The sequence below is a fragment of the Rhinolophus sinicus genome, chromosome 16 (assembly GCF_057876585.1).
Source record: "Rhinolophus sinicus isolate RSI-liver-muscle chromosome 16, RSI-T2T, whole genome shotgun sequence".
Taxonomy (NCBI): domain Eukaryota; kingdom Metazoa; phylum Chordata; class Mammalia; order Chiroptera; family Rhinolophidae; genus Rhinolophus; species Rhinolophus sinicus.
The window spans coordinates 3,560,549-3,588,029 of NC_142516.1; the positions used below are offsets into that span (position 1 = coordinate 3,560,549).

Consider the following 27,481-nt stretch of genomic DNA (forward strand, 5'->3'; position numbering starts at 1 on the left):
TTTTACGTGTTCTAAACAAGCCGAGGATTTACAGAACACCTGACTTGGAGTCAGGCTTTATCTCACAAAGTGTCCCTCCGAACACTGTTTCCGTGTCACAGCTTTTTCCACCACTTTTGTCTTTGCAGTTCTCTTCACGAATTCTGCTGCCTCTGAACTTCCTTCCACCTGAGAACACCCTTCAGAATGTCAGTTAGTGCTGGTCTGTTGGTGACGCCTTATTTTTCATTTTTATTGGTTTGGAAATGTCTCTCCTCTCAATCTGAAAAGCTATTTTTGCTGAGTTCAGAATTCTAGCTTGCTATTCTTGTCTTTCAACACTTACTTTGAAGGAGCTGTCCATCGCCTTCTCACGTTCAGGGTTACCACCAAAAAGGCAGCTGAGTATCTGTTACTCCTTTGAAGCTAACTGGGTTTTTTCTTTGCTTAAAACTTTTTCTGTCTTTGATTTTCAGCAGTTTTACTATGGCATGTTTAGGGGTGCTTTTCATTTTCTTTATCCCGTTTGGTGTTTGTCGAGCTTTTCTGGTTCTCAGCAGGAGTACTGGTCTGAGTTACAGGTGTATCGTTATGAAATTCCTACAGTCAGTACTTGGTTTAAGTACTCACCAGGTATATTTAACCGACGTTAACAGTCGTCGTCTAACATACTAGGGAAATGATTATTCCCCTCACATTCTTCAAATGTTTTCTGGAATAAACAACCAAAGGCATACTGACTTGATTCCGAAGTAGCTGCTTATGGCCGTTTCTCACACACACAGCGCCTGCCGTCCCTGCTCAGGCCTGGGCATTACTTACCGTCGCTGGTGCTGGTCAGGCCGAAAGAAGTTTCTAAGCTTTGCCACAGTCCATGTAGACCCGATAAAATATGCACACGATATACAAATAATTGTTATTTATTTATTTTGAATAAAAAAGTGGCCAAGATAACAATACTAGTGGCTCTGCATACAAAACACAAGATAGTCAAGGTTATTTCACATTTACAAAACTGCCATTATATACAGCACTGGATATTCACAGCAACTTTGTTAAACTCTAAGGACTAGAATCATATGAGCAACTGAGGGGCATCCAAAATGGGAAAAAGCTAAAAACCAATGGTCTTTCATGAACTGGATAGTTGGCCAACCAGCTAGCTGGTAAAGAAACAGAGGATCTGTTAACATTTTTTTTACTAATAACTAAAATAAAATTGCCCCACAGGGCTGTACACTGACAAACACCCTCAAAATTTCCATTTCATGTTCTCTGTAATCTTCCCCACTTCAAACGTTCCCAGAAACCTCTGCCCTAATATGAGATAAAAGCTCAGGATACTGGTCTGTTATCATCAGGAAAAGAAGGCTAGATAGTCTAAGGAAGGATATGGCATAGTCAGGTTCAACCCAAGCTCAGTTCCAACTCAAGAAAGAAATCGACCCTCCCCTGGTCATTAGTTCTTTGCAGTTAGAACGCAATGGAAAAAGTGAACCATGCTTCATCTTCAAGGTGGCAGGAAGCTACTCCCTCATCCTACACGTTACGAGCACCTACTCTGTGCAAGGCACTTGACATTAGGTGCCGCAGGAACTACCGAGAAGAAGCACAGTCCCTGCCCTTGAGGAGCTTACAATCTAATACTGAACACTATGTACATATATACAGAGGAGAAAGGCCGCTGGCTTTTCTGGACGGGGTACTCCACGCAAATGTGTTATTATTCTTGGTTATTTCATTTAAACACTAAAAGTCTGTAACATGCCACTTAAACCAATGGCAAAAATTAAAAAACCACCTCCTTTTTATAACCTTAAGTTTTTAGATGGCTGTTCTTTTCATTTCAAAAAAATGTCACATGTAAACATACGTAAATTCAAAGCCAAGCACAAAGAGTAGCCCAGGCGTTGGGTAAACAAATATGTATCACGATACACAACACAGACTTACTTTTCTATACAGTCCAATTTCTGTATAAAAAGTGTGATGTTCATTTTCCTTTCATACATTAAAGTACACATTGGAATCAACGTCTCGAAAAAGACATAATTCATTTTTGCATTTAATTCTGCATTAGTACCAAAACAAAATACCGTACACCCTACCAGCCTGTTAGCCAAATGTAAAACTCATAAAGTATGCAATGCCTCAAAGCCATCACAGCTTCTTATGTTGTCCAATACGACCACTTTACAGGATCTTTTTAAGAAAGTAACAGGATTTCATGATGGAGAGGTAGGCAAATTTTACTTTAGAAATCAACATAACATTTCAAGTTCTGAAATTTAATTTTACCCGACCCATTTACAATATTGTCAGTCTGAGAGTTTCAGCCTTCCCTTTTTCAACTCCTCCCAAGCCTACAATGAATGAAAACACCACATATAATATTGCTCTAAATAAACTCACTGACTTGGATCGTGGTTCGTATACTAAGCCCCTAGAGTACAGTTATAACTCAAAGAAAAGGCAAGATAAGGAAAAGCTAATTTGGTAAAGAGGTTGGGGGAGAAATATTCATATACCAAAAGGATTAACGTCTTTACAGGACGTCTTTATAAATAGTCGTTCCCTGTTAAACTTGTGGATTCCCACACCAAGTTTTCAGATATGGCCCCGTCTTAAACCAAACTCCACCTATGCTCGCGAGAGGCTGCTGCCATCCTCCAGACTCAGCCCAGCTGGTGGGCCTGGTCCTGGTTTACCTCTGTGCCCTGGACACGAGTCGCTGTCACCTCTGCAAAGCTGCCGTTCCATCAGGACTGCAATGCTACAGGACTTCAGGTCACTAGAAGCAACTCTGTATCCTGCCAATTTGACTTCATTGCATGCGAGACAGTCAAATGTCACATGCTCTGTAATCAGTCTGAATAGCAGATGCCATGCTAGCAGATGTGAAGACCTTAACTCCAGAAGCCTCTTTCAGCTTCAAGAAAGAACAGTTCAAGTTTAACAGCTGGGACTTGAGACACAGTCTAAACTGCTTGAAGCTGCAGCTGCCACTCCCACCAGTAACTGAAGGGAAAGCAGTTCATGTCGATTAGACCTGTCAGAGGCGTGTTTAAAGTTTGACGACCTTGAGGACAAAGGGTCGATTCCTGAGACAATGCAGGCTCCCTGCAGCTACACGCCACCAGCCCCTGAAGGGTGGTCTCAGAGCACAGAGATGTATTCTGAATGAATTACGAAGCCATGCAGCCTGCAAGCAGTCCCTGGTGGGCTAATAGGAAAGACGTTCATTTACGTGTCTTGCTGTTTGTGCTGCCCAATCTCTAGAAAGAAAAAAGGGCAGAATACACCTTTCCCTTAAAAATTTAGGTCTGCTGACTTTGAATATAACATAACCCATTCAGCATAGTCATAACCAGAATTTTTCCTTGTCAAGAATAATATTCGTTGGGGGGTGGCAAGGAACTAAAATCTAGCATACTCTCGCCCAAAGTCCAGCCAAAAGTTACTGAACACTCTGACAGAGAAATTACAAAGAGCGGTGAAGGAAGCCAAATACAGTTCACCAAGTTAACAAGGAACTACAAGAAAGAAAAACTACTTCTAGGAAGGGAAACCCAGTATGTGATTTAGCTTTTAGGAATTTTACCACTAATCAATTTTTCTTTCAGACATGAAACCTGTTAGTTCTGAATGTGTCCTAAAGATGGGAGAACTAAAGGACTGGAAATCAAGAGGACCTACCTGTCTGGCAAGGAAAAGCGAGAGAGAGATAGGGAGGCAGGTAGAGAGGTAGGTAGGAAGGCAGGGAGGGAAGGAGGGAGGGAGGGAGCAAACGGGATGAAAGGACCCTGGGGAAATCAACCAGTGATGCGAATTCCTGGTTTCATTCCAAGAACTGCAGGAATTCACCCAACTCCACAGCAGGGGGACTGCTGCTGGGGGAGCAGGTGCTCCATAAAACCAGTACCGATTCCTCTTAACAAGCCCCGATAAGCATCGATTTCTTCCGCACCTTATCTGCTACCATGATGATTACAACAAAATATATTTTAATGTTTAATTATTTCCTTTAACATTCTTTTAACCTGTGAAACTCTCATATCGTGTTTCCCCAAAAATAAGACCTAGCCAGGTAATCAGCTCTAATGTGTCTTTTGGACCAAAGAGTAATATAAGACCCGGTCTTATCTAATATATGACCGGGCCTTATATTGATTTTTGTTCCAAAAGACCCATTAGAGTTGATTGTCCGGCTAGATCTTATTTTCAGGGAAACATGGTAGGTCTAACCTACACAGTAACATTCAACAGTAACATTCTCAAAAACTTCTTAGAGGGAGAAGCAGAAAAATGTCACACTCAACTACGAGCTGTGCCAGTGGTTCTAATAACTTCTGACATTGAAAAATAATTGGAAGTTTTGGCAGATATAATAGTAGGTAGAGATTGCTTGAAATCTGGGTGGTGGACACAGGAGGATTTCAGAATAAATATCAAGTATAATAAGCTATCAATTTCTGATCTAGAATAATAGGAACAAATTAACCCCAGGCAGAGAAAATGTGACACAGGTGTGGATATCAGACTCCCAAAATGCAACCGTGTTGTAGCTTAAAAGGTCTCATTGTATAGACTGTGCCCCTGGGCTTCAATGCAGTGCAGACACATCACTTCCATCGGCCCTTCCTGAAACAGTTATTACAGTGACAGCTGAAATATACTTGAAATCCACTAGATCAGGCAAATGTCAGGAAGGCAGCGAGGATTTCATGTTTAAACTCGGAGAGGCAATTAGTCTGAAGATGCCTGGTCTTACCCACTTTTGCAAGGTTTCACTGGTCACCACTGTCGTCAGGAATGCTGAGCCCTAGTGAAAGCGTGCACTGCCCTCACTGTCTGTGGTGCTGCCATTAACACAGAACCTTCCATTCTCACGGGTCAGTGGGTGAACCTCCATGGGTGGGGGCGGGGCAGGAAAAGGGGGAAGGCCTCCCAAATGGGTGTGCAGGACTTTGGGCTGGTGGGCTTTCAGTCTCTAGAATGCCACCGGGGGCCAGCCCCCTGCAGAGAGAAGCCATGTTCTAGCAAAACAGTTGCCATGCTGGGGTGGCCGGTTAGCTCCGTGGGTGGGAGCGTGGTGCTGATGGCACCGAGGCTGAACGCACAACTGCTTTAAATAAAAACAGTGTAAGTTTTAGATGGCAGCAGCACAATATTCCCCAAAGAGAACAAATCAACTGCTGACTGTGCTGATTAGGAACAAAAAACTAAGCGAAACTAAGTTTTCCATGATTATTAAAACTGCAATAATTCCCGGACACGATCCCAAACTTACTGTCATATTTATTGTAAAGTGAAACAGTGACCAGCACAAACAACTGCAACTACACAACCTTCTGACTTGCGTTATTCATGATTTCAGTGCCCACTGGTTCTCCTTCTTGAAAATCAATTTAACAGGCCAGACCCTAAAGTCTGGATGAATGCTACTGAAATTACCGCCAACGTGAGAGAGAGAGGCAGAGGACTCCAGCAAACACGTAAAGATTAGAGACCAACAACATTTTGAACAGGAAAAGAAGACATTTCCATGCGGACTGTTTGGAAGTGCCTGCTGGGGCTCTGTCCCCACTCACCACACAGAAGAAAGGCGAACACAAGTGTGTAGTACGTTTCTGTTACAGTGTTACCCAAATAGCAAGTGTTTCCAAAGGGAGGACAAAATGTCACTAAGGATACAAAATAAAAGCAGGAAACTGTGTTAGAATAAAGGCAAAATAGACAGCGTGTAGCTGAGTTAGAATCTCACATTTTGTACTTCTCATCCAACTTCCCAGAAATACGCACCATTTAAAATGTGTACATTGCAGCACCAATCCCTAGGGTACTTATTTAAAAATCCCCAAACACTGTAACTCCAGAATGTCTATTTTTTACTTTAGGGTTTAAGAGCAATGAACATCTAACATCTCCTAACAGCCTCCAGAACATACCTGTATGATAAACATCAAGAACCTTTGCAGAGAGGAGTCCCAGGCTCTGCCCACTGAGTTGCACACACTTGGAGCACCAGAGCGCAAGTGTCTGCCCCTCTGAGTGGCCGTCTCTTTCTGGAAGCTTCTAGGTAGACTCTGTGCACTCCTATACCGGATATAAATGAAATGTCTGGAAATGTCAGCATTAAAAATACTGAAAGTTTTAATACTAAAAGGAGAAAATATTCTTTTTCTTCTATGTACAATAACTCATCGAGGGAATCACAGTTAAATCTGAAGCGAGGACGAGACAGGCGACCGGAGTACTTGACATCCTTATAAATACTGAGGAGTTGGGGCAGGAAATCGGGTGACATGGGAAAGGATTAAAACTGTCACAATTATTAACTTACAAGAGTCACCTGACCTTTGACACATTAAAACCAATTTTAGTCTTGGCTTCAGCTTCTTAAAAATATAGTTTTAGGAAAATGTTTTCAATATGCAGGAAAAACAAGAATTGGGGGATACAGATCTGCAGCTGTTTACTGAGAACAAAATATCCCACGCGTTCAGACACTTAATATCTGCTGCTGGTACACTGACTGCCACGGACCAGGTAATTTAAGCTCTTTGGAGCCAAAAGGCAATTCCAGACCAAGGTTAGGACTAAAGCCTAACTCCGCCCAGCAAGGCCCTTGTCTCAACTCTCTAGAAGAGGTCCTTCTGTTCCTAGAAACGACAGGGCTTCAGTGAAGACACTTGAAAAATGAGCATTCGTCATTGGGTGAGGAGTGGGCTACCATCCACCTCTAAACGACTTCAATCTCTGCGTTCCGTCACTTAGTCCTGGATACACAGTGCACTTCCGAAATGAGTTCCCAGGGCTCTGTTTACAATCGTGGAGAGGCTCTGCACGAGTGAGGGCCCTGCTTCCAGCACATCCCACCTCTTCGGGCTGGAGCGGTTTTCTGCAGTGGAGCACACGCCCTTTCGCATCTTCCCACTGCGGATCTCAGAACACAGGAGAATCGCAGAAAGGGCAGGGGCTCTGCAGTAATCTCTTAATCCAGTCGGGATCTGCAAAAGGAACACAAGTGTGTCAAGCGTTAGCTTCAGAAAAGGCAGCCAACGGGATGAGCTGAGGCTGGACTGCAGTGGCAAGAGATGGGCACTGGGGTCCTGTTCGGCATCCTGGACAAAGCATCTCATGCCAACGTTACAAGCGGCCGGACTAACTCAACCTGGGGCTCCCAGAGCTAAGTGTGCCATGGGATCTCCATCCTTCAGTAACGAAACAGGAAGATAAGGGACTGAATGAGTGTTTCATAAAGCTCGATTTACTCAAATTAAAGGTCTGTGTTTTTCTGAGTGTAACCTTCATACACTATTAATGCTAAAATACTCATAAAATCACAGTACTGGGGCTGGCCCTGTGGCTCAGGTGGTTGGAGTGCCATGCTCCTAACGCTGAGGTCACTGGTTCGATTCCCACATGGGCCAGTGGGCTGCACCCTCTACAGCTAAGATTGTGAACAACGGCTCTCCCTGGAGCTGGGCTGCCGTGAGGAGCCGGAGCTTGGCGTGAGCTGCCAGGGGCTGCCATGGGCTGCTGTGTGCTGCCATGGGCTACTGTGTGCCACCATGAGCGGCCGGTGGCCAGCGTGAGTAGCCGGCAGCCAGCATGAGTGGCCGGCAGTCGGTGACAGCTGCCATGAGCTGCTGTGAGTGGCCGACCGAGGATTGGCAACCAATTGCCTCAGACGGAGGGGGGGGGGGGGAGGGCGGGGGGGGAGCACAAGGCTCGTAACACCAGCATGGGCCAGGGAGCTGTGTCCTACACAACCAGACTGAGAAACAACGGCTTGAACCGGAGTAGGGGTGGGGGGGAGGTGGAAAAAGGGGGGGGGAAAAAATCAAAGTACTAGTAATTTTTTAAAATGCATTACATGGAGAAAGAAAAATGTGGCAACATTGGGGCAACACCTTCTCCCCCTTTAAAACCCTCCCTGTCTGTGAAATGCTCTTCTCACTACTCTCCAGACTCCACAGATTCTTGTTCTTCCCAAGAACTATATGCGGCTCAACTCAAAGTCACCAGGCAGGTGTGTGCGTGCGTTTTTAATTTGTTTCAATCTTTTCCTCATTTTCTGCCTAAAAAGTATAGTACTTTTCAGTTGCAGTGGCTGTTTATAAATTCCCTCAAATTCGTTTCAAAGTAATCCAGTAAGAGGAGGGGCGTGGGTGGGTGACGAGGGACGGAACATAAAAGGCTGTGAGCTGGCAACATTTGCAGTTGAATGATGGGTACCTAAGGGCTTACTCCACTCCTGTCTCTACTTTTGTGTATGATTGCGTTTTCTGTAATAGAAAGTTAGGACGGAACACAAGCTGCCAACACACCAACTTCTCAGAATTAGAGCACGTCAGCCAATTAAGATCAAAAATCAAGAAGGGTGTAGTTGTATGTAGAATGGTTTTTCTGTTTTACTTCCTTGAGACCAGATTCCCCCAAACGTGTATATAATTGTACACGCCTGGGTCTAGGCAGCTCGTTTGGTTAGAGTGTGACATTCATGACCCTCAGGCCCTAAGTCTGACACTGATGTCTCCTCACATCACTGAGCCCTTGCCTACACCAATGACCTGGTTTCCAACTAGTTCTCGCAGAAAAGTGGGCTTTGTTCTCAGGGCATCAGAAAAGAATACAGACCAACCAGAAACAATCCCCCATCATGGCTCCTGGAAGAATGCCTCCCATTACCAGCTTAGCACTGCGGTTTTTGTATACTTATAATTTGCAGCGTTTTCATTCAAATATAATCATACACGCCAAGTGCAGCAAGCGCTGCCATTTTTTTTGAATGACTGATTTGTTTGCAGTGATAGAACAGCCAACGTACTCATACTAAAATGCAATATACACTGGAACGTGACAGCTTCCAGTTACCATTTTCAGTTAGTGTGGCTTCATGATGCTACTGTGAAGAGCAGGACGAGCCGGCCGCAGTCACGTCTAGGGCACCGGCACACGCCATCTGACCCGCCAGGCCGGGGGCAGCACTCACCTTCAGGGGCGGGGTGGCGGGCAATGCTGTCATGCAGCAGACACCTCCTGTATATCAGACTCTGGCAGGACTGGTAGGTTAAGAAGCACCTGAAAGAAGCCAGATGGTATCATCAGCTCCACCCACAGCTGGAAAGCAGCAGTGTGGACGGTAACTCACCACAGACGGTTATTCCCAAACCACACAGTAAGGAAGTAAAGGGCAACAACTGTCCCCAAATCCACGGCAACAATGTATTCCTCTCTCAGCCAAGCTGCCCAGACCGACACCACCCACAGAGCAAGGGAAGCCAAGAGGCGCGGTTTCTAATCCAGTTGCTGCAGCTTCTTGCCTGCTGTGCTTGCTGCACTTGGAAAGGTCTAGTCTGTCCATACCTGACTGTACTTTGTTTGGTGTGTTAAAAAAAAACCTGACATACTATAGTGAAAATGACTCATTAGTGATTTATACGATCAGGTATAAGAACCTGATAGTACAGTGAGGAAAACCTGAAGATGCTGATATAGAAGACACAATCAATGGTGCAAAAAGAAGGGACAAGAACAAGCATCCACAGGTTCAATTCCATCCAAGACCCTTCACTGAGCATCTGCTGGGCAAGTCAGGGACGGCGGAAATGCGATGAGATGGGAGAGGGCCCCTGGGCTCTGCGGGGAAGGTTGGCCCCAGAGATAACAGCGCTAAGGCTGAGCATCCAAGGAGCAGAGAAACACAGGAGGAAGGGATGTCGGAGGAAGAGATTCCAAGCAGGTTCGCTCTGAGTGAAGACTTGGGCATTCGGAAGGAAGACGACCCCCGAGGCAGAGCAAGCACCCCCTCTCACAGGGAGCAGGATATGGGGTATTCTGGCACTAACTTCAATCAGTAAAACCGAAACTCATTTTGGTGAAAGAATCCATGTGAGACAATAATGCATGGTGGTTACACACATGGACTCTGGAGCCAGAATGCCAGGTCTGCCTCTGTCACCAGCCACCTGTGACTTGGAGCAAATTAGTGAACCTCCCCAGGTGCCCGTTTCTATCTGTAAAAACGGAATAATCGCAGTGCCACCATCATGGCTGTGGTAAGGCTGCAGGAACTCGGGACCCGGGACCCCCAGAACAGAGCCTGCCACACGGACGGCTCTCCACACCCCCCCCCCCTGCTATTACTACTGCCAGCTCGTTTCCCACTCTCCCCTAGAAAAAGCCCGAACAGATTAGAAAAGGTATAGACACAGTAAAAAGTGGAACAAATCCAGATACCCATCCACAGGGCAGTTCACGGCACATCCACACAGGGCACAAGTCCACAGCTGCTAAGGCGGGGATCTACGGGCTGATGTGGACAAGTGTCCACAGTGTATTTCGATAAGAGAAGTGGCCAGTTGTTCAGGGAGTATGTGCAGCACAGCCCTGTCTGTTAAAAACGAATTTTAAATATTAAGTGGGTGCCTATCCGTTCCATGCACTGCTTTAGAAACAGCCATGAACAAAGTAACAAGACTCCCTGTGCCCATGGAGCTTTCTATTCCAGAGGAGAGAAGGGGAAAAAGCCCAAACTATAACGTGTTAAATGGTGTAAATCGCTAGGGAGGAAATGAGCAGGGGAAGGGCGGCAGAAAACTGGGAGAAGGGTGTCGGCAGGCAGTGCGGCCACGAGGCCTGACGGACAAAGGGACCCTGAGCGAGCCCCGTGGCCACCCACTGAAAGAGCATTCCCGGCGGCAGACAGAACGGCCCCTGCAGACGTCCACAAGTGGCAGGGGTGCCTCTGTCCCTGAGCACAATGGGACCAGTGCATCTGGGGAGACGTGAGAGGACCGAGAAACGCAGGAGATGCGCATGGACAGAGACGGGATGAGGGCCGGGCTGTGCATCTTCATCACAGAAAGGATTTGAGCTTTTCCTCATCAGAAACGGGGAGCCATGGAAAGGGCTGAGCAGCGGGGGGACATGGCCTGACAGAGCCGTTCTAGGATCACAACCATGGCTGCACTGAGAGCAGACTGGAGGGAACCAGGATGGAAGCAGGAAGCCCAGGTAACTGTCATAATCCAGGCAAGAGATGATGGTGTCTCGGACCCGCATGGGAGGGAGCGAGAAAGGCTGGATTCAAACCTGAAATGCCTAGAAAACTTACAAACAGATACGCTGAGCAGAGGGTTAGGTATGTATTATAAGTATGAATTGAGGGGGAGAAATTCAGGCTAAAGCTACATGTTTAAGTCACCGTGTACAGATCATATATAACCGCTAAGGGAGCGCCGACAGAAGAAAAACAGGTCCAAAGATGGACGGCAAGGAGAAGCAGACAACGAAGAACGAGGCAGAAAGAAAAGCAGTAGGACTGTGCCCAGGAAGTCGAGGGGATGAAAGTGTTTTGGGGAGGAGGGAGGAAGCTGAGGGGAGAGGAGGGAGACTTTTATTATAAAGTTAAACAAAAAAAGTACATAAGCACTTTTACATGTCACTAACTGTGATAGGTATTACTTTTGTAGTAATTTTTTAAAATTTAAGGTTACTTAAAGAAACTCCTATGTATCAAGCAGTAAAAAACTGTCATTTAAAGGGCATCTTGCTTTAGACAGGCTGAAGAAAAAAGGCCATACCAGGTTGAATAATGGCAGCTTTTGTCCAACCTAACGGCACGGCGACATCCATTTTGGATAAACACTTGCTCTGTAGTGCTGGCTGCCAGACACAACTGAACACTGAGCAAAAGCGGGTCTGACTTCCGAGGGCTTACCGGAGCCAAATGTGGCCATTGGAACACACCGCCTGTTTGCGATCCGTGAACGGCAAGATCTCTTTACACAAACTACAGTGCTCGGGGAAAGTCTGTTTGTTCATCTTCTTCGAGATGTGTCCAATGAGCACCTGGTAAGACAAAGCAGCGGCCATGTATGTTAGGGAAGCATGAAGGGCTTCGTGCGGAAAAGCCTGCAGACTCAGAGGAGAAGGAAATGCCACAGCGCTTCCATCGCGCTGTCTGCCAAGTGAAAAGGGCTTCAATGTGTGCCAACTGCCTGAGTAAAACACTCATTCAGGGACCCTGTGACAGAGGGTGACCTATAACCGCTAAAGGCAAAACCGCTCTGAAAACCAAGATCTTGTTACTTGCCTTGTTTTAGTTGCTTCTGAAACAAGGACTTCAGAGTTCTGTTAGAAGACAAAGCATTTAGCTATTACTTCCAATGTTTTCACTTTAAGAAGGAAAAGCCTCATCTCTATGGGCAAAATACTACGTGAAATACTAACTCTGCAGAATTGTACGAATGTCTAGTCTTCAAGAAAGGCGTACAAAGGAAAAAGCTAATCAGGATTAAAAACTAGTGATCTTCCCTCTGACGGCCCAGAGACCCACGACCGGCCTAGTCTAGTGACCTGCGCCGCAGACCCACGGACCCAAGCAGAGGCTCAGCAGGCCCCCCGTGGGGGTGGGGAGCGGGAGGGAAGAGGTCCACAGGGCGGGCTGGCAAAGGCCTTGCCCACTTTCAGCTTCACTTTGTTCGGCTTCGTTTATTAGGATTATACGACTTTAAAAATGAAAGGCTAGAACACACTGATGGACGTCATCATTCTGCTGAAGAGCCTTCACGGGCGACATCCCTGGGATGGCGCACGGACCGCTTGCCTTGCCAGCAGGTAATGGCCTCTGAAGCCGTCCATCCACTTACACGCCGGCTCCTGCGGAAACCCTCTAAGCCTGCCTCACTGAGATCACTGCCCTGGAGTTCGGACGGCTGTCCTCACAGCCCACGGCGGTAGCCTACCTGTTCTGTATCCAACTACAGATTGAAAGCCCAGTACCTGTTGGCCTTCCGACCTCTCTTTATGGTCCCGTACAGCAGGGTCGACCACCCTGCCTTTTCTAGACAGGCCGAGCAGCCCGATGGGGACAAACTCTGCTCAAAAGGCCCCCTGCCGTGGCCACACACGCAGACGTCACACCAGGAAGGACGCTTCTCTTGCTCCCAGGAGCCTGGGGCATGCAAGCCCAACTGCGTTACTTTAACTCATGCCTCCTCAACGGGGCTGACATTCCTTCCAAGGGGGCAAACAGTGGTTCTTGGGGGACAAAAAATGCTTTTAATGTATAAAGCACAGATATACATATCATACATAAACAGATACACAATACACCTATGGGCAAGAACAATCAGAACAAATGTCTTAAAATGCTGCGTGGGCTGCGGAGAGATGGTGAGAACCGCGGGTCTGACTTTACGTAACAGCTCTCCAGGGTGCGAGTGTCAGGAAGAATTTGTAATTACTAGTAAACCAACGCACTAGGTTCAAAGAGGTTCATTTTATGCATAGAGTGGGATTATTAAGACATGAAATGCGTTGTTTTCAATCAAAATTCAGTTGCTATAGATGGGCAGAGGTCCAAGCTTCTCTCGTTTAAACGGGCTGTTAGAACCACATCACTCGGTCCAATGTAGCTCCACCTCCCGTAGCATCCCGGCAATTACTCTAAACCATTACCAACCAAACTCCATTACATAGTTTCTAAAATGGTTCTGTTACATTTCGCTGGCTTATAACATCCCTGCTAGGTCCTATGAGACACTGATAACCAGAACACACCTCCACACAAGCAGACCACAATGAAACAATGTTTAAAGGTTGACTTTCAAAAATGAAAAGTCAGTTTCATGGACAGTACATCTCAACTAGTCTTGAGATCACTGCAAACATCGCATGAGCAGTAATTTCAGGGGTGCACATACATTCTCCCTGTCAGTCTCTCCAACAAGAAAGTGCCACAAGTGGCTATGAATGGTCTAAATGAGGGATAACAATATTTGACCTTCAATCAATATTTTAAGTAAGGTTTTAGGCAGTGGAAGAAGCATCGATCTTTGAGGTGTAAAGGAACATAGGCTTTTGTGGTTTTGAATATTTTAGTATACAGTACGTTCCTTGTAACACAAGTTCCTCAAGCAGAGGTTAGCTCAAAGACAGGCTCCCTGATTAATAAGTCTGGGTAACATGACCTCCCCAAAGGTAAGAAGGATTCCCTTATGCAGGAGTTCTCAGCACCTTAGAAGGCTCACGTGCACGGGGAACCTTTAAGACGAGTGTGGAGTATGCAGTATTGCCCGGGGCTTGGACGCCTAACGTTCTGTCAGGGAACTTGAATTCTGTGGCACATATTTTAGACAACACAGTATAATATGTCTAATCCGGAAATATAGATCATACCCAATTTTTATAAAAGCAACACGAGTAATTCCTGTTTACTTTATATGCCCTTCTTGGCTAAATCAGAACTTCTCAAGTCCTTCCAAATGGAAACAGCCTCCCCCAACCTTCCCCTTCCTGCCCTCCCCCCGCCCCCAAAGAAAACCTTTTGCAAACAGCAAGGGACTGGAGTGCGGGGGCCACACGTCCACGCCTGTGACTGCCCGGTCACATCCTACGCTCCTCGAGGCAGCCTCTTGAGCTGGTCATCAGCCTGGAAATTTCATCTCACAAACCTTGCATATCATTCACGGCCACAGTGAAAGGACGAACTGAAATATCTGGTGGGATAGGAACGTGTCCTCTGCACGGGCCCGTGTCTCCTATTTATTCTCCAGCACTTTGTGCCAACCAACTACCGAAACAAATGTCAAAGCAAAAGCTGAGCTTTAGAAATTCAGTTTAGGTCATTTCTGTCTCACCCAGAAAGCAGGCTTTCCGGTCCCAGTATTTTTGTGAACACCTACCCGTGCCGTTCGGTCATCGTACTCTTCATCAGACATTAGGAAGTTACAGAGGCCCCTGGTGGGGATGCTCGTGTTTTCTGTGATCCAGGTGTGCAGGTACACTTCTCCCAAGACTCGCTTCATGTGCTCCCTGGTCAAGTGCATTTCCACAGCTTCGATTTTCCCTTGGATTTCAAGGAGCTTCTCTTCCATTGGCTCCCGGCCTCCAGTGTCTCCAGACTGGGTCAGCGTGTCATCTGTGGGGTCCTCTGGGTCCCCTTCTCTGCTCCTCTCCTGAAGGCCTGGCTTACTCACCTGTCTGGAGGATGTGCCTTCGTCTTGCTGTTCATCCTCGGCAATGCCGGTTCCAGGCGAGTCACTGAGTAAGATTTTTGAGTCCTCATGGGTGGGTTTCCATAAGGCTTCTGAAGGGGTTTTCTGCATTGACTGATACAAAATCCTCAGGAGGAAAAGTTTGAAGCGCCAAAAATAGGTGGCCCCACTGCTTCCGATCTTTTTTTCCAAAGCTTCTTGTAAAAATTGAGGGATATGTTTATCTTTTAAAATCTTCCAGCGAACTAGGTCTATTAAATCTACCTGCTTAAAGAGATTTTGAACTGAAGATTCCAGGAGCTGAGCAGCTGCCTCTTCAAAGGTTTTGAGAGTGACAAACTGGACCTGGTAGTTCTTGTTAACGGGATGGAGGCCGTTGACCATGCCCTCGGTGGTGATGACGGCCAGGTACGCGCCGCAGGGGCTCACCGCGATCCCGTGCGTCCTCACGGAGCCAAACACGTCTGCAAGTTTAATCAGCTGGTGTTCAAACTTTAACGCGACATCTGTGAAAATGGGAATCAGCTGCCTCACCTTCCCGTCACTGGAGCACGTGTACACAGTTCCATTCTGCTTGTCAGCGGTCATGGAGACAATCGGCAGCGAGTGTAGGCCCGTGACGTGGGAGTTGTGCACGTTCAGACCCGCTTTGGAGATGAGCAGCAGACACCAGAACACATAGGGCCCTCTGGCAGCCACCACTAAGCTGCAGCTGCATTTCTGGTACGGGTGGTAAAGCGGGACGCACTTGATGCTGTGCACGGGCAACTGGTCCATTTCTTTCCACAAGACCACAGGCTGCCTTAAAGTGAAATAGCCTTTCACTGCTTTGAGGTTGACAGGGAGGATTTTCACAGGTCCAAACGCACTGCCCACAATGAGGCCGCTCATCTTCCGGTTATTGTGCTCATATTCCCACCAAAACAAGACACTAGGGGAGTTGATTCCTGACTCAATTGTGTTGCATGAGGAGATGGACTCCTTGCCGACAAACGGCAGCTGAAACTGCCACACGGCAATGTCACCGTTTTCAAAGAGCACCGCCAGGAGCACGCTGCCCACGTCGCGGCACTCGTTGTTGTGCTTGACCTGCTGGGTGGTACAGATGCCCGACCACTCCATGCGGACTGCGGTCTGCATGCTGTGTCGCCTCTGGAACTCGGCAAAGTCCCCCAGGTCCCCCTCCGGGGCCTCGTTTCTAGAGAGCCTGTAACTGGTCTCATAAAGACGCTCTCCATAAAGCTCAGTCAGGTCGACCAGCTGGACCCACTGCAGTCTGTTGAGGTTGGCCTGGATGGTCAGGCGATTGTCCATGGTGAGCGCGGCCAAGAGGCACCTGCCGTTGGCATCACAGCCCATAGGGGACCAGCTCGTGTATTTGAATCCTCTCATTGGGGGCAAAGCCTTCCCCTCAGGGTTAAACACCCTATCCAACATGAAAGTCTGACTGATGGTGGGGTCTTTAGAGGTGGCAAATTTCTCCTTACACTCAGCGACTTCTGCTTTTGAGCCAACCTGAAAATAAGAGGTATAAAAACTATCAGACAAATATTTCTCTCTAGAAATAGATTTATATTACTTAGAGTATATTCACTGGTTCACATTAACATAAACAGTAATTCTGCATTGGTTCTGTGAATTTTGGTATGACATGCATTTAAAAGATGAAGTACCTGTCCAAAACTAAATGAGCATTTACTCAGAAATGGCGATTTTTTTTAAAGGATCAGAATAAATGTTCTCATTATTCATAACCTGGTTCCCACCTTCTTCTTAGAATTGACATAAGCATAAGGACGATAGAGGTGCACTTAATTCTTAAGAGTCAACAGAGCATTTAGCAGAATTAGTCACAAAACAATAAAGGTGTAAAAATTCACAAAATTATACGTCTTTGATACAATTTTGTATACATTTTGTACAAGATACAAAAATAATCTGAAATTTCATTTACAAATTATGCTGAAAGCCAAGTCCAACTGCTTTGCCCACTGTTTCTATACTGTCCACTCCAATCAGAATATCTGCCGTTCCCCGAACTTTCCCGCCCCTGCCTTCCCTGTCTCTCTTGCCTAGAAGGCTCTTTTCTTCTATCCAGTCCCACCTGTCCTACCAGGTCTCCTGAGGTCCGTAAAGCTTTCATTCATTGCTCCCTCCTCCAAGTCTGTTACATACATCAGCAGTGCTATTTACTTAGTGCCTACCCTTACAAGCTCTTTTTAAAGATGGCAAGCCCTTTAAAAAGATTTTAAAGGAACATTAAAGATGGAGGAAGAGCTAAATGACCAAAAGAAAGTGGGCCAGAGCCATAAGAAAATAGCCAGGGAGCCCAAAGCTGAGAAAAAAACAGAGGTCAACTAAAATATGGTTTCTGTCACATCTGAAGCAAGAAGAAAGGACTTGACCCACTGTGGTAGAGAAATGGATACCAGAGAAAGAAAGCAGAAACTTTTCATTCCTTTTTAGTGTCAATCTCCTTTTAAATAGAAGCTGATCTTCAAACTGGGAAGGGTAGAAAAACATGATTAAAAAGGAATTCAGGGGCCGGCCCGGAGGCTCAGGTGGTTAGAGCTCCATGCTCCTAACTCCAAAGGCTGCCGGTTCGATTCCCACATGGGCCAGTTGTCTCTCAACCACAAGGTTGCCAGCTGGATTCCTCGTCCCGCAAGGGATGGTGGGCTCCGCCCCCTGCAACTAAGATTGAACACAGCACCTTGAGCTGAGCTGCCGCTGAGCTCCCAGATGGCTCAGTTGGTTGGAGCGCATGCTCTCAACCACAAGGTTGCCGGTTCGACTCCCACAAGGGATGGTGGGCTGTGCCCCCTGCAACTAGCAACAGCAGCTGGACCTAGAGCTGAGCTGCGCCCTCCACAACTAAGACTGAAAGGACAACAACTTGACTGGAAAAAAGTCCTGGAAGTACACACTGTTCCCCAATAAAGTCCTGTTCCCCTTCCCCAATAAAATCTTTAAAAAAAAAAAAAAAAGGAATTCAAGCCTAAGACATATACAGATATAATAAAAGTCACTTTAAATGAGTTTGAGTCCCAAGCCCAGAGGAATTACACTCCAGGACACGGAAGAACTTGGAGGAAGATGCTGAAATCAGAACCACTAACTACATACCTTGGTAAAGCTTGGGCAACTGGGAATGGGTTAGAAAGCCAGAGTGCAATAAACAGTTCGAAAAATATCCCCCAAATGCTGACTAGATTACAAAAACTACAGACCATTAAGCCTGATAGGAAATAAAATTCTTTAATGTATTAACCAATGAATGGTTTGTGTAGACAGCTGTGACCATTAGAAACTAGCGTAGGACAACTGGAAAATTTTGAATTTATTCTTTTTTCTGAAACTGCTCAACAGCAGAGTAAATAAGCATATGGAACAAAAGGCAGACATACAGCTGTCCAACAGATGAATCAGATGACTAACTCTTCTTAAAGTGTGTTACGCAGAACGCTGCGCCCCTGCATCGCCCCTGAACGAGAGTTCTATGGCTGTACATCACTCCCCCGAGAGGCACAGGAGCATATTAAATGCCTCCATCAGGGAGCTATCGTAGAGTCGTATGAACCACATTATCCATGCTTTAAAAAAACAATACAACCTTTTTTTGGGGGGTGTCATCCAAAAGAATATTCTGGAAATGGTGTCTTAGGCATATATCTTGATTTTAGAAAGGCATTTAAGGTAGTCTCTCGGATACACTTACGGACATGCTGGAGACACAGACTGGAATTCTACTTACAGGTGTGGCTGGCTAGCCTGTTGATAAAATAATGCTGATCAAAGCCCAGAGCTTTGCATGGCTAGATATAGTTTAAAATATGACATAATGAAGCCCAGCAAAATGACTGAAAATCTGTGCTGAGGCCAGACTGCTTAGGTTCACACGCTGGCTCTATCACACACTAGCTCTGTGACCCTGAACAAAACCTCTGCTCCTAATTTTCTCACTTGCAAAGAAAAAATAATAGTACGTGTGTCATAGAATCAGGAAGGTTATATAAGTCAATATATGTCAAGCATACATTAATAAGTGCTCAATAAATATTAGCTATGACGATTACTAATACTCTCTGAAGATTAAGTAAATGTTAATGAGACCTAATAAAAGTATATAAAATGCAGGGTAAATATAAAATTGTTCACCAAATCCTATAATATTGTAAATTAGAATAGGCAAATTTACTACAAATAAAAACTACTATAGAATTAAAAGTAAACTTACAGAATTTGTAACCCAAAGCAGCAGCACAGGATGAAATGAATGTGTCTCTAGCAACTCTTGGTCGCACTGACTGTAGGAAGGCTTCCTGATAGGATGAAAAGCAGCATGGATCTGGGCCAGTAGGAAAATTCCTCATGGTTTTGGGCAGTAATTTGTAATATATTTAGTTTGAATGAGCCTACTACACCTCCCTCCAATTCTCCGTATCACAAAACTAGTTAACAAAGTAAGACAAGTACTCAGATGCCCAAAGAACAGACCACTTAGGAGCCCAGCGCCCAGAGGCCAGCCCCCAGCCAAATGTTTAATTACATACTATCCTGCTTCCAGTAGGCCACTATTACTACTAATTGCTATGTCCTTTATAAGCACCTAACAAACAAAAGCTCATTTGAAGCTATTAGACAGTAAGCTTCCTGAGGGCAGGAATATGATTCCAAAGACAGGTAATAGTTATTAACTCGATGTCATTGATGGTATTAATATTAATGTTCCTAACAATTGACACAATAAAAATAGTTATACATATAATTTGGAACTGCATACAACTAGATGACTCACTAAATCAGCAGTCCAATGGGAAGAAAAATTGCAATTTATTATTTTAATAATGGTTGTATTTTTCAACAGTTGATATACCATATTAGTTTCAGGTGTACAACATAGTGATTAGACATTTATATAATTTACGAGGTGATCACCCTGATAAATCTAGTACCTATCTGACACCATACATAGCTCTTAAAATACTATTGACTATTTTCCTTATGCTGTAACTTTACATCCCCATGACTCTTTTGTAATTACCAATATGTACTTCTTAATCCCTTCCCCTTCCTAGCTGGCAACCATCAAAATGTTCTCTGTATCTATGAGTTTGTTTCTGCTTTGTTTACTTTGTTCTTTAGATTCCAGATATAAGTGAAATCATATGGCATTTGTCTTTCTGTCTGACTTACTCCACTCAGCACAATACCTTCTAGGTCCATCCAGGTTGTTGCAGAGGGCAAGATTTCTTTTTTTTATATGGCTGAGTAATACTCCACTATATGTATGTACCACTTCTTCTTTATCCGTTTATCCAGTGCTGGACCCCTGGGATGCCTCCACACCTTGGTTATTGTACATAATGCTTCAGTGAACATACGGATGAACATGTCCCTTCAAAGTAGTGTTTGGGTCTCTTCAGATAAATACCCTGAAGTGGGATTACTGGGTCTTTCACTGTCTCTTCGTAATACAAAACAGTCTTTGTTTTAAAGTCTATTTTGTTTGGTATAAGTGTTGCTACTCCAGCTTTTGTTTGTTTGTTTTCATTTTCATGAAATATCTTTTTCCATCCCTTTACTGTATCAGTCTGTGTGTGTCTTTCGATCTGAAGTGAGTCCCTTGTAGGCAGCATATGCAATGGTCTTGCTTTCTTATCCATTCCAGCCACCCTATCTTTTGAGTGGAGCTTTAATCCATTTGCATTTAAAGTAATGTTGACCTGTGTGGCCCAGGATGGAGTCTCTGGAATCTACTACACTCTGGGGCATCGGAGGGCACGGGGCTCCCACCATTGGCACATACATGAGGTCTGACAATTAAGTTCCCAAACTCATCTTAGAAAAAGTGCTACATACCTCATCGCTGAATATCACCAGTCACCTTTGAAGTACTCCCCTTGGGAAGCTATGCACCGATCCCAGTGCCTAGCCCACCCTTCAAAGCAATTCTGGAATTCTTTTTCTGGAATGGCCATAAGAGCTGTTGTCGTATTACCCTTGATGTCCTGAATGCCATCAAATTGTCTTCCTTTCAGTATTTCCTTTATCTTCGGGTAAAGAAAGAAGTCATTGGGGGCCAGATCAGGTGAGTAGGGAGGGTGTTCCAATACAGGTATTTGTTTACTGGCTAAAAACTCCTTCACACACAGTGCCGTGTGAGCTGGTGCATTGTCGTGATGCAAGAGCTCCTTCGAGACCATTTTTGCACACACCTTTCTCATGCCAAGATTTCCAGTTAAGATTTTCCTAACTGTTTCTCTATCAATGTTTACTTGGTCTGCTATGGTTCTCAGTCAACCAACGATTTTGACACACAATTCAATGAATTTTTGCAATGTTTTCATCAGTTCTGCTTGTCACTGGCCGCCCTGACCTCTCTTCATCAGTGACGGGTTCTCTCCCCTCAGAAAAATGTTTAATCCATTTGTACACTGCCGTTTTCCTCATGGCATTATCCCCATAAACTTGGACTAACATGTCCCTGATTTCACTTCCACTCTTGCCAAGTTTAACAAGAAATTTAATGTTTGTTCGTTGCTCTAATTCAAGCCCAGACATTCTCGCGACGGCAAACAAAACATGTAATAATGAATGCCACTCAGCAAGACACCGCCACACGTTGACACGAACACAGCTGAGACAGATATACCAAGGTTATGAAACCTTCCCGAGCTGTTTGTACTGTGCTGCCAAGGTAAGCACATGGTAGCAAGTCTGCAAACTTTACTGTCAGATCTCATAGCTATTGTATTTTATTATTCATATTTTTTCTTTCTTCTTTTTCTTGATGAAGTCCCTCTAACATTCCTTTTAATACTGGTTTGGTGTTGCTGAACTCCTTTAGCTTTTTCTTGTCTGGGAAGCTCTTTGTCCTTAGATTCTAAATGACAGTTTTGCTGGGTAATCTTGGTTGTAGGTCCGTGTTTTTCCTCACTTTAAATATTTTGTGCTAATCTCTTCCGGCCTGCAAAGATTCTGTTGAGAAATCCACTGATAGTCTTCTGGAAGCTTCCTTGTAGGTAACTGCTTTTCTCTTGCTGCTTTTAAGATTTTCTCTTTGTCTTTAACCTTTGTCATTTTAATTTGATGTATCTTGGTGTGGGCCTCTTTGAATTCATCTTGTTTGGGACTCTCTGCATTTCCTGGGCCTGTATGTCTGTTTCCTTCACCAGGTTAGGGAAGTTTTCTGTTATTATTTCTTCAAATAGGTTTTCAGTTCCTTGCTGTCTCTATTCTCCTTCTGGTACCCCAATGATGCAAATGTTGGTACACTTGATGGTGTCCCAGAGACCCATTAAACTCTCCTCAGTTTTTTGGATTCTTTTTTATTTTTGCTGTTCTGATTGGGTGTTTTATGCTACCTTAACTTCTAAATCACTGATTCAATTATCTGCTTCATCTAATCTACTGTTGATTCCCTCTAATGTATTCTTTATTTCAGTTATTGTCTTCTTCATTTCTAACTGGCTTTTTTATATTTTTTTAATCGCCATTTTTATGTTTCCTATCTCTTTGTTAAAGTTCTCACTGAGTTCATCTACTCTTCCCTAAGTTCATTGAGCATCCTTATAACAGTGTTCAGAGCTCTGTGTCTGGTAGCTTCCTTATCTCCATTTTGTTCAGTTCTTTTTCTGGAGCTTTGTTCTGTTCTTTTATTTGGGACATGCTTTTTTATCTCCCCATTTTGACTGCTGCTCTGTGTTTGTTTCTATGTATTAGGTAGGGCTGATATATCTCTCGGTCTTAGTAGAGTGGCCTTATATACTAGGTGTCCTGTGGGGCCCAATGGCACAGTATCCCTGGTCACCTAAGCCAGGTGTCCCTTGTGTGGGTTGTGTGTGCCCTTCTGCTGTAGTTGAGCTTTGGTTGCTGTTTGCACGTCAGTAAGAGGGACTGACCCTCAGGCTGACTGGTTGTTAGGACTGACTGTGACTACAGTGGAGGAGCTGCTGTGCAGGGCTGATCCTATGAAGCAGGATTCTCTTTAGCAGGGCTCTGGTGCCTGCCCAGTCTGTCCTTTGGGTGAGTTGCCTGAGGAGACAGCTAGGTGATGCTCTGGCTTGGTCTGAAGCCAACCACCAGGCGTGCTGGTCTCAGGGCCTCCTGTGAGGGGCTCTGCCACAGGCAAGTTCAGCTGCAGCCTTTGCCCTGCCTGGGGCCACCTGCCATGAGCCACAAAACAATCTGCAGGTGGCAGCCCTCCTTATTGGGCTTGGAGGTCCCTGGAAGAGGCTAAGTTGTGAACCAAGGCCAGCTGCTGCTAGTGCTGCGCTTGGGGCTGTTCAGCAAGAGGTCTGGGGCTTGCCGAGGCCAGATGCTGCTTGTTTGATTTTTTGAACCTTGACAATTTCAGGAAAGTCTGTAGCATGGGCCAAGATGGGCCATTTGCATGGAAAAGCCACTGGAAGAGACTTGAGTGGGCCTGCAAGTTGGATGGGGTAGGGTCTCAGGGAATCACCAGGGCAGGGCGATGGAGTCTCAGATATGGCGGGAGCCTGTGTCTGCAAGCTGGGAATAGGGAGAGCTCAACAAAGAAATAATGGATTCTGCCAGCACTTCTGTCAAGGAGACAGTCGCCCCTCCAGCCCTCACCCTAAGGCCAGACAATTCAGTTCCTCCCCGTATGTCCCTGGTGCCTTTCGAGCTGCTACCCCAGAGCTGGACCTCAGAATGCGTGAATCCGTTAGTAAGTCAGTGTGTAGGCCCTTTAAGAGGAGCACCTGGCACTGTAGCCGCCTTCCGTCTCACTCAGCCTTAATCTCTGCTGGTTTTCACAGTGAGAAGTTGTAAGGACTTCTCTTCCTGGAACTGGAACCCTGGGTTGGGGAGCCTGGTGTAGGGCTGGGATCCCTCACTCCTCCAGGGGGACCTCTGCAACGAAGATATCTCTCCTGATTTTTAACTGCCCCACGCAGGTGTAGGACCAGCTCGTTCAACATCTCCGCCTCTCCTACGAATCTTGAGGTGACTTTTTCTGTATGTCTTAGTTGTAGGACTTCTGTTCAACTAGACTTCAGGGGATTCTGAATGACAGCTGTTTTGTAGTTTAGTTGTAATTTTGATGTGGCCATTGAAAGGAGGCAAGCACAGTATTTACCTACTCTGCCACCTTGACTGGAAATCCTCGCAACTTACCCTTAAATTACTATTTTATTGCTTTTCAGATTTCTATCACTTATCTTTATATCACATAACTTCAGTGCCCAGGACAGCAACTTGAAAACAGTGGATATGTGAACTATTATATAACTGCATATTTTCCTGAAAGAAAACTCATAATCTAAATAACAGAGTCATAGAGCAAAAACTTCAAAGAGGTTTAGCAGCTAGATTTCTAGCAGTGTTACACACTAAAACTGTGGTCCAGATTGCAGAAATGTCCATCCTTTTTGTTAGAGCAAAGGCAAGCTGGACAGCACTGAGTAGATTCCAATCTCCACGGACTGTCAATGGATAGAGTCATCAAAGTACTGATACAGACTTTTTTACATTCCTGCCATTATCCCAGGGGTGTCTTTTAGAATTGCAGGGACAACTCAGCATTCATTCACCAGCAGCCCCAGTCTACTAAGACTGCTAACTGATAGTTTGCATGATGCACATACCAAAAAACAGACTAGAAGGGGAAGATGCCATTATTTCAGGCAAACTATCTACTATTAGAGAGAGAAAGAAATCCTAACACTTCTTAGACAGTTGTAGAACCAACGATGGAGTCACATTTTTATCAGAATACTATGGATATCTTCATATTCGTAGCCATAGCATTAATCCAGGCTCCTATTCCTTTATACTTGTATGACTGTATGTTTTTACCTGGAGCATTTACAGTGTTCCAGGAACTGTGCTAAGTAATTAATGTGTGTGTTTATGTGTGTACACATATACATATCGACATATGTATTTAATCTTCCAGAAAGTCTAAACCAGGTAGGTTTTATTATCCCCTTTTATAGATAGGCCTATCTTGCTATCTTGTGCTAAAGCCCAGTCTCCTAACCTCTATTTTATACTGACCCCAATAGCCATTTTCTTGCGTGTAGTCCAACCAGATTCCTATTCCTGAACCATACCAGGTCAATCCATGCTTATGAAACGTTAACATCACCTCAGGGCTTTCTAGAGTGAAGCCAGCTTCCTCAGACTGATCTTTAGTTTGACTTCACCTTACTTTCTCTGACTTTAGAACAGCCACTCGATTCATCATTACTTTTACACCCAAAATAGTAAGTTATGTTCATGACTTAAATATGTATGTGCATGACATACACACCTCATTCTTGCCACCTGGATGACACTTTCCTTCCTTCCTCTTATAACCCAACACGACCTGTTTCAGGACTGCTGCAGATTCGCCACCAAATGAGCTTCCCTGATGAAGTGCCTCCCTCACTAGTCCCTCCTTTCTTTCAATTCTCTCTGCAACAGTATTAAATCTCTACTGTACTGACACACATACTTAACATTTCTCTAATCCATGTACATATGACCATCCTTAGAAATAGTAAGTTCCTTTTCAGCAGAGGATGCATCTTTTAAAGCCCCCTTCTTCTGCTTCCCTCCTTCAGTGTTTCTCAATTTCATAGCATCAACTGCATCTGTCCCCAGTTTATTTATATTTGAACCAATTTGTTCGCATCTTCTCCAAGATCTTAGAGGGCTTTAGTCATACAAGTTTACCAATGATCTAATTCAACACCAAGTTGTATGTTTAAAATTTGATTCGCATTTAAAAATAGCTGTGCTGAGTAATCATTTTTATTTTTTAAACTTCACTTTCATGTAAATATGTTCTCTGAAAATAGGTATGTAACTTTATAGGGCTTGTCACTACCCGATAGAACACTGTAATTTATTCATGTAGCTAAAAAGAATGTAAGCTCCATGAGGGCAGGGACTTTGTTTTGTGCACTGCTAGGTACCAGACCCAAGTCAAAGCCTAGCTGACACATAGTGGTATTTAAGTATTTACTGAATGAGCGAATATACACTTTGATAGATCATATATATGCATACAGGCCTTTAAATGAAATACCGAAAGTTTTTATACTGTACTTCTAAACCACTAAAATAAACGTTATGGCTTACTACTTTTAAAAAATTAACTTGAAAATGATACTAAAACAGCAAAACTTTAGGAGCCCTAAAGTTCTGAGGGCCAACTTAGTTTATCTGAAGCTGAAAGCACTACATCCACACAGAGACCTTGGACTTGAAGTTTAACAACTGCATTTATTTCCCGAAGCTTTACTTTTTCTTCTACATCCTGAAGATTTTTAGCTATAAAACTGGAGTACAAACTGCAAGATCCAGTATTTGCCCATCTAAAGTGAGACCCATTCATAATAAAGTCGCTGGAATGTCACGACAATGGAAAGGACCAAGTGTTCTTCCCCAAAGCAAAACAAGAGCAGGAGAGGAAGGCACATCGCAGTAAACAAAGCCGGCCCAGGGCCTCGGGGAGTCGGTCCCAGACAATAGGAGCAGAGGCACAGGCAGGTCTGGGGCAGGGTCCACGGGGGGTGGAGTCTCAACGCCCACTATGCAAAGTAATCAGTGCCAGCAGCCGGCCAGATGCAAGGGCGACGGAGAACTGGCTCCGAGGGGACCTACCAGAACATGTGTGTCGGGAGGGGTGCGTGACCCGGGACATTGGGCACAATAGCTGCAAGGTTTCGTGTTTGTTTTCTCAGCTACGGCGACCCTAGCCGCTTAACCCCTAAGTGCTGGGGGCGAAGAGGGGACTCCCCGGACTAGGCGCGGGCCGGGATTCTCCAGGGACCCGCGCAGGAGGGGCGGCAGGAGAGCCCCGGGCTGGGGCCCGGGATGGCTTACTTTGAGAAGGCAGCTGTTGAGAGGGGCGGGCACTGAGGTGCGGTGGATAACTAGGTCCTGGCCCGGGTTGTGCACGTCGCAGATGAGTTCCAGCACAGCGATGCTGCGGGCCGTGGACACGGATACGCGGTGGTCTTCGGACCAGGCCAGCGGCTCCAGGCCGCTCACTGCATACTGCAGCTTCACGGCCGGCTCCCGCCGAGTCACCAGGAGGCGGAACGCGGCGCTGGGCCCGGGGGTCGCGTCCGCCGCCGGCCCCTTCCCGCCCGCCTCGCCCTCCTCCTCCTCGGGCGGCGCAGGCCCGTCGGCCGCGGGCCCCACCCGGGCCTTGTCGGCCGCGTTCATCTCCAGGCAGATGCAGAGGCCGGATCCCCAGGCGCGCCAATCCCGCGTCGCCGTCCCGTTAGCGCCGCCCGCGCCGCCGCCACCGGCCCCCAGCGCCCTCCGCGGCCGTTTTCTCCCCCTCAGGCCCGGAGCGCCGCGGAGCCTGGAAGGACCCCGCCGTTGCTAGGCGACCCAGCCCTACCAGGTGGCCACGGCGCTGCCTGTCTAGAAAGCGCGCCGCCCCTGCGGGCAGGACCTGAGCGCCGGGCTCGGCCAAGGGTGGCTGGGGGGCAAGGAGCCTGGAGGACCTCCCTCTCCGGGTGACAAGC

The 27,481-nt window shown here is 45.7% G+C and overlaps 1 protein-coding gene across 2 annotated transcripts; it reads right to left on the minus strand.

The window, feature by feature from the left end:
* Window positions 1-889: 889 nt before the first annotated feature.
* On the minus strand, window positions 890-27,307 carry GTF3C4 (general transcription factor IIIC subunit 4). 2 transcript variants are annotated; one of them, XM_019728906.3, is made up of 5 exons: window positions 26,829-27,306; window positions 14,676-16,502; window positions 11,708-11,838; window positions 8,978-9,066; window positions 890-6,989 (listed from the first exon to the last, which is right to left on the minus strand). In XM_019728906.3, the coding sequence occupies exons 1-5, from the start codon at window positions 27,171-27,173 to the stop codon at window positions 6,925-6,927; spliced, it is 2,457 nt and encodes an 818-aa protein (XP_019584465.2). In that variant the 5' UTR covers window positions 27,174-27,306; the 3' UTR covers window positions 890-6,924. The 2 variants fall into 2 exon arrangements, with proteins under 2 accessions (XP_019584465.2, XP_074187341.2); XM_074331240.2 differs by lacking the exon at window positions 11,708-11,838 and having other exon boundaries at window positions 6,851-6,989; window positions 26,829-27,307.
* Between the last annotated feature and the right edge of the window lie 174 nt (window positions 27,308-27,481).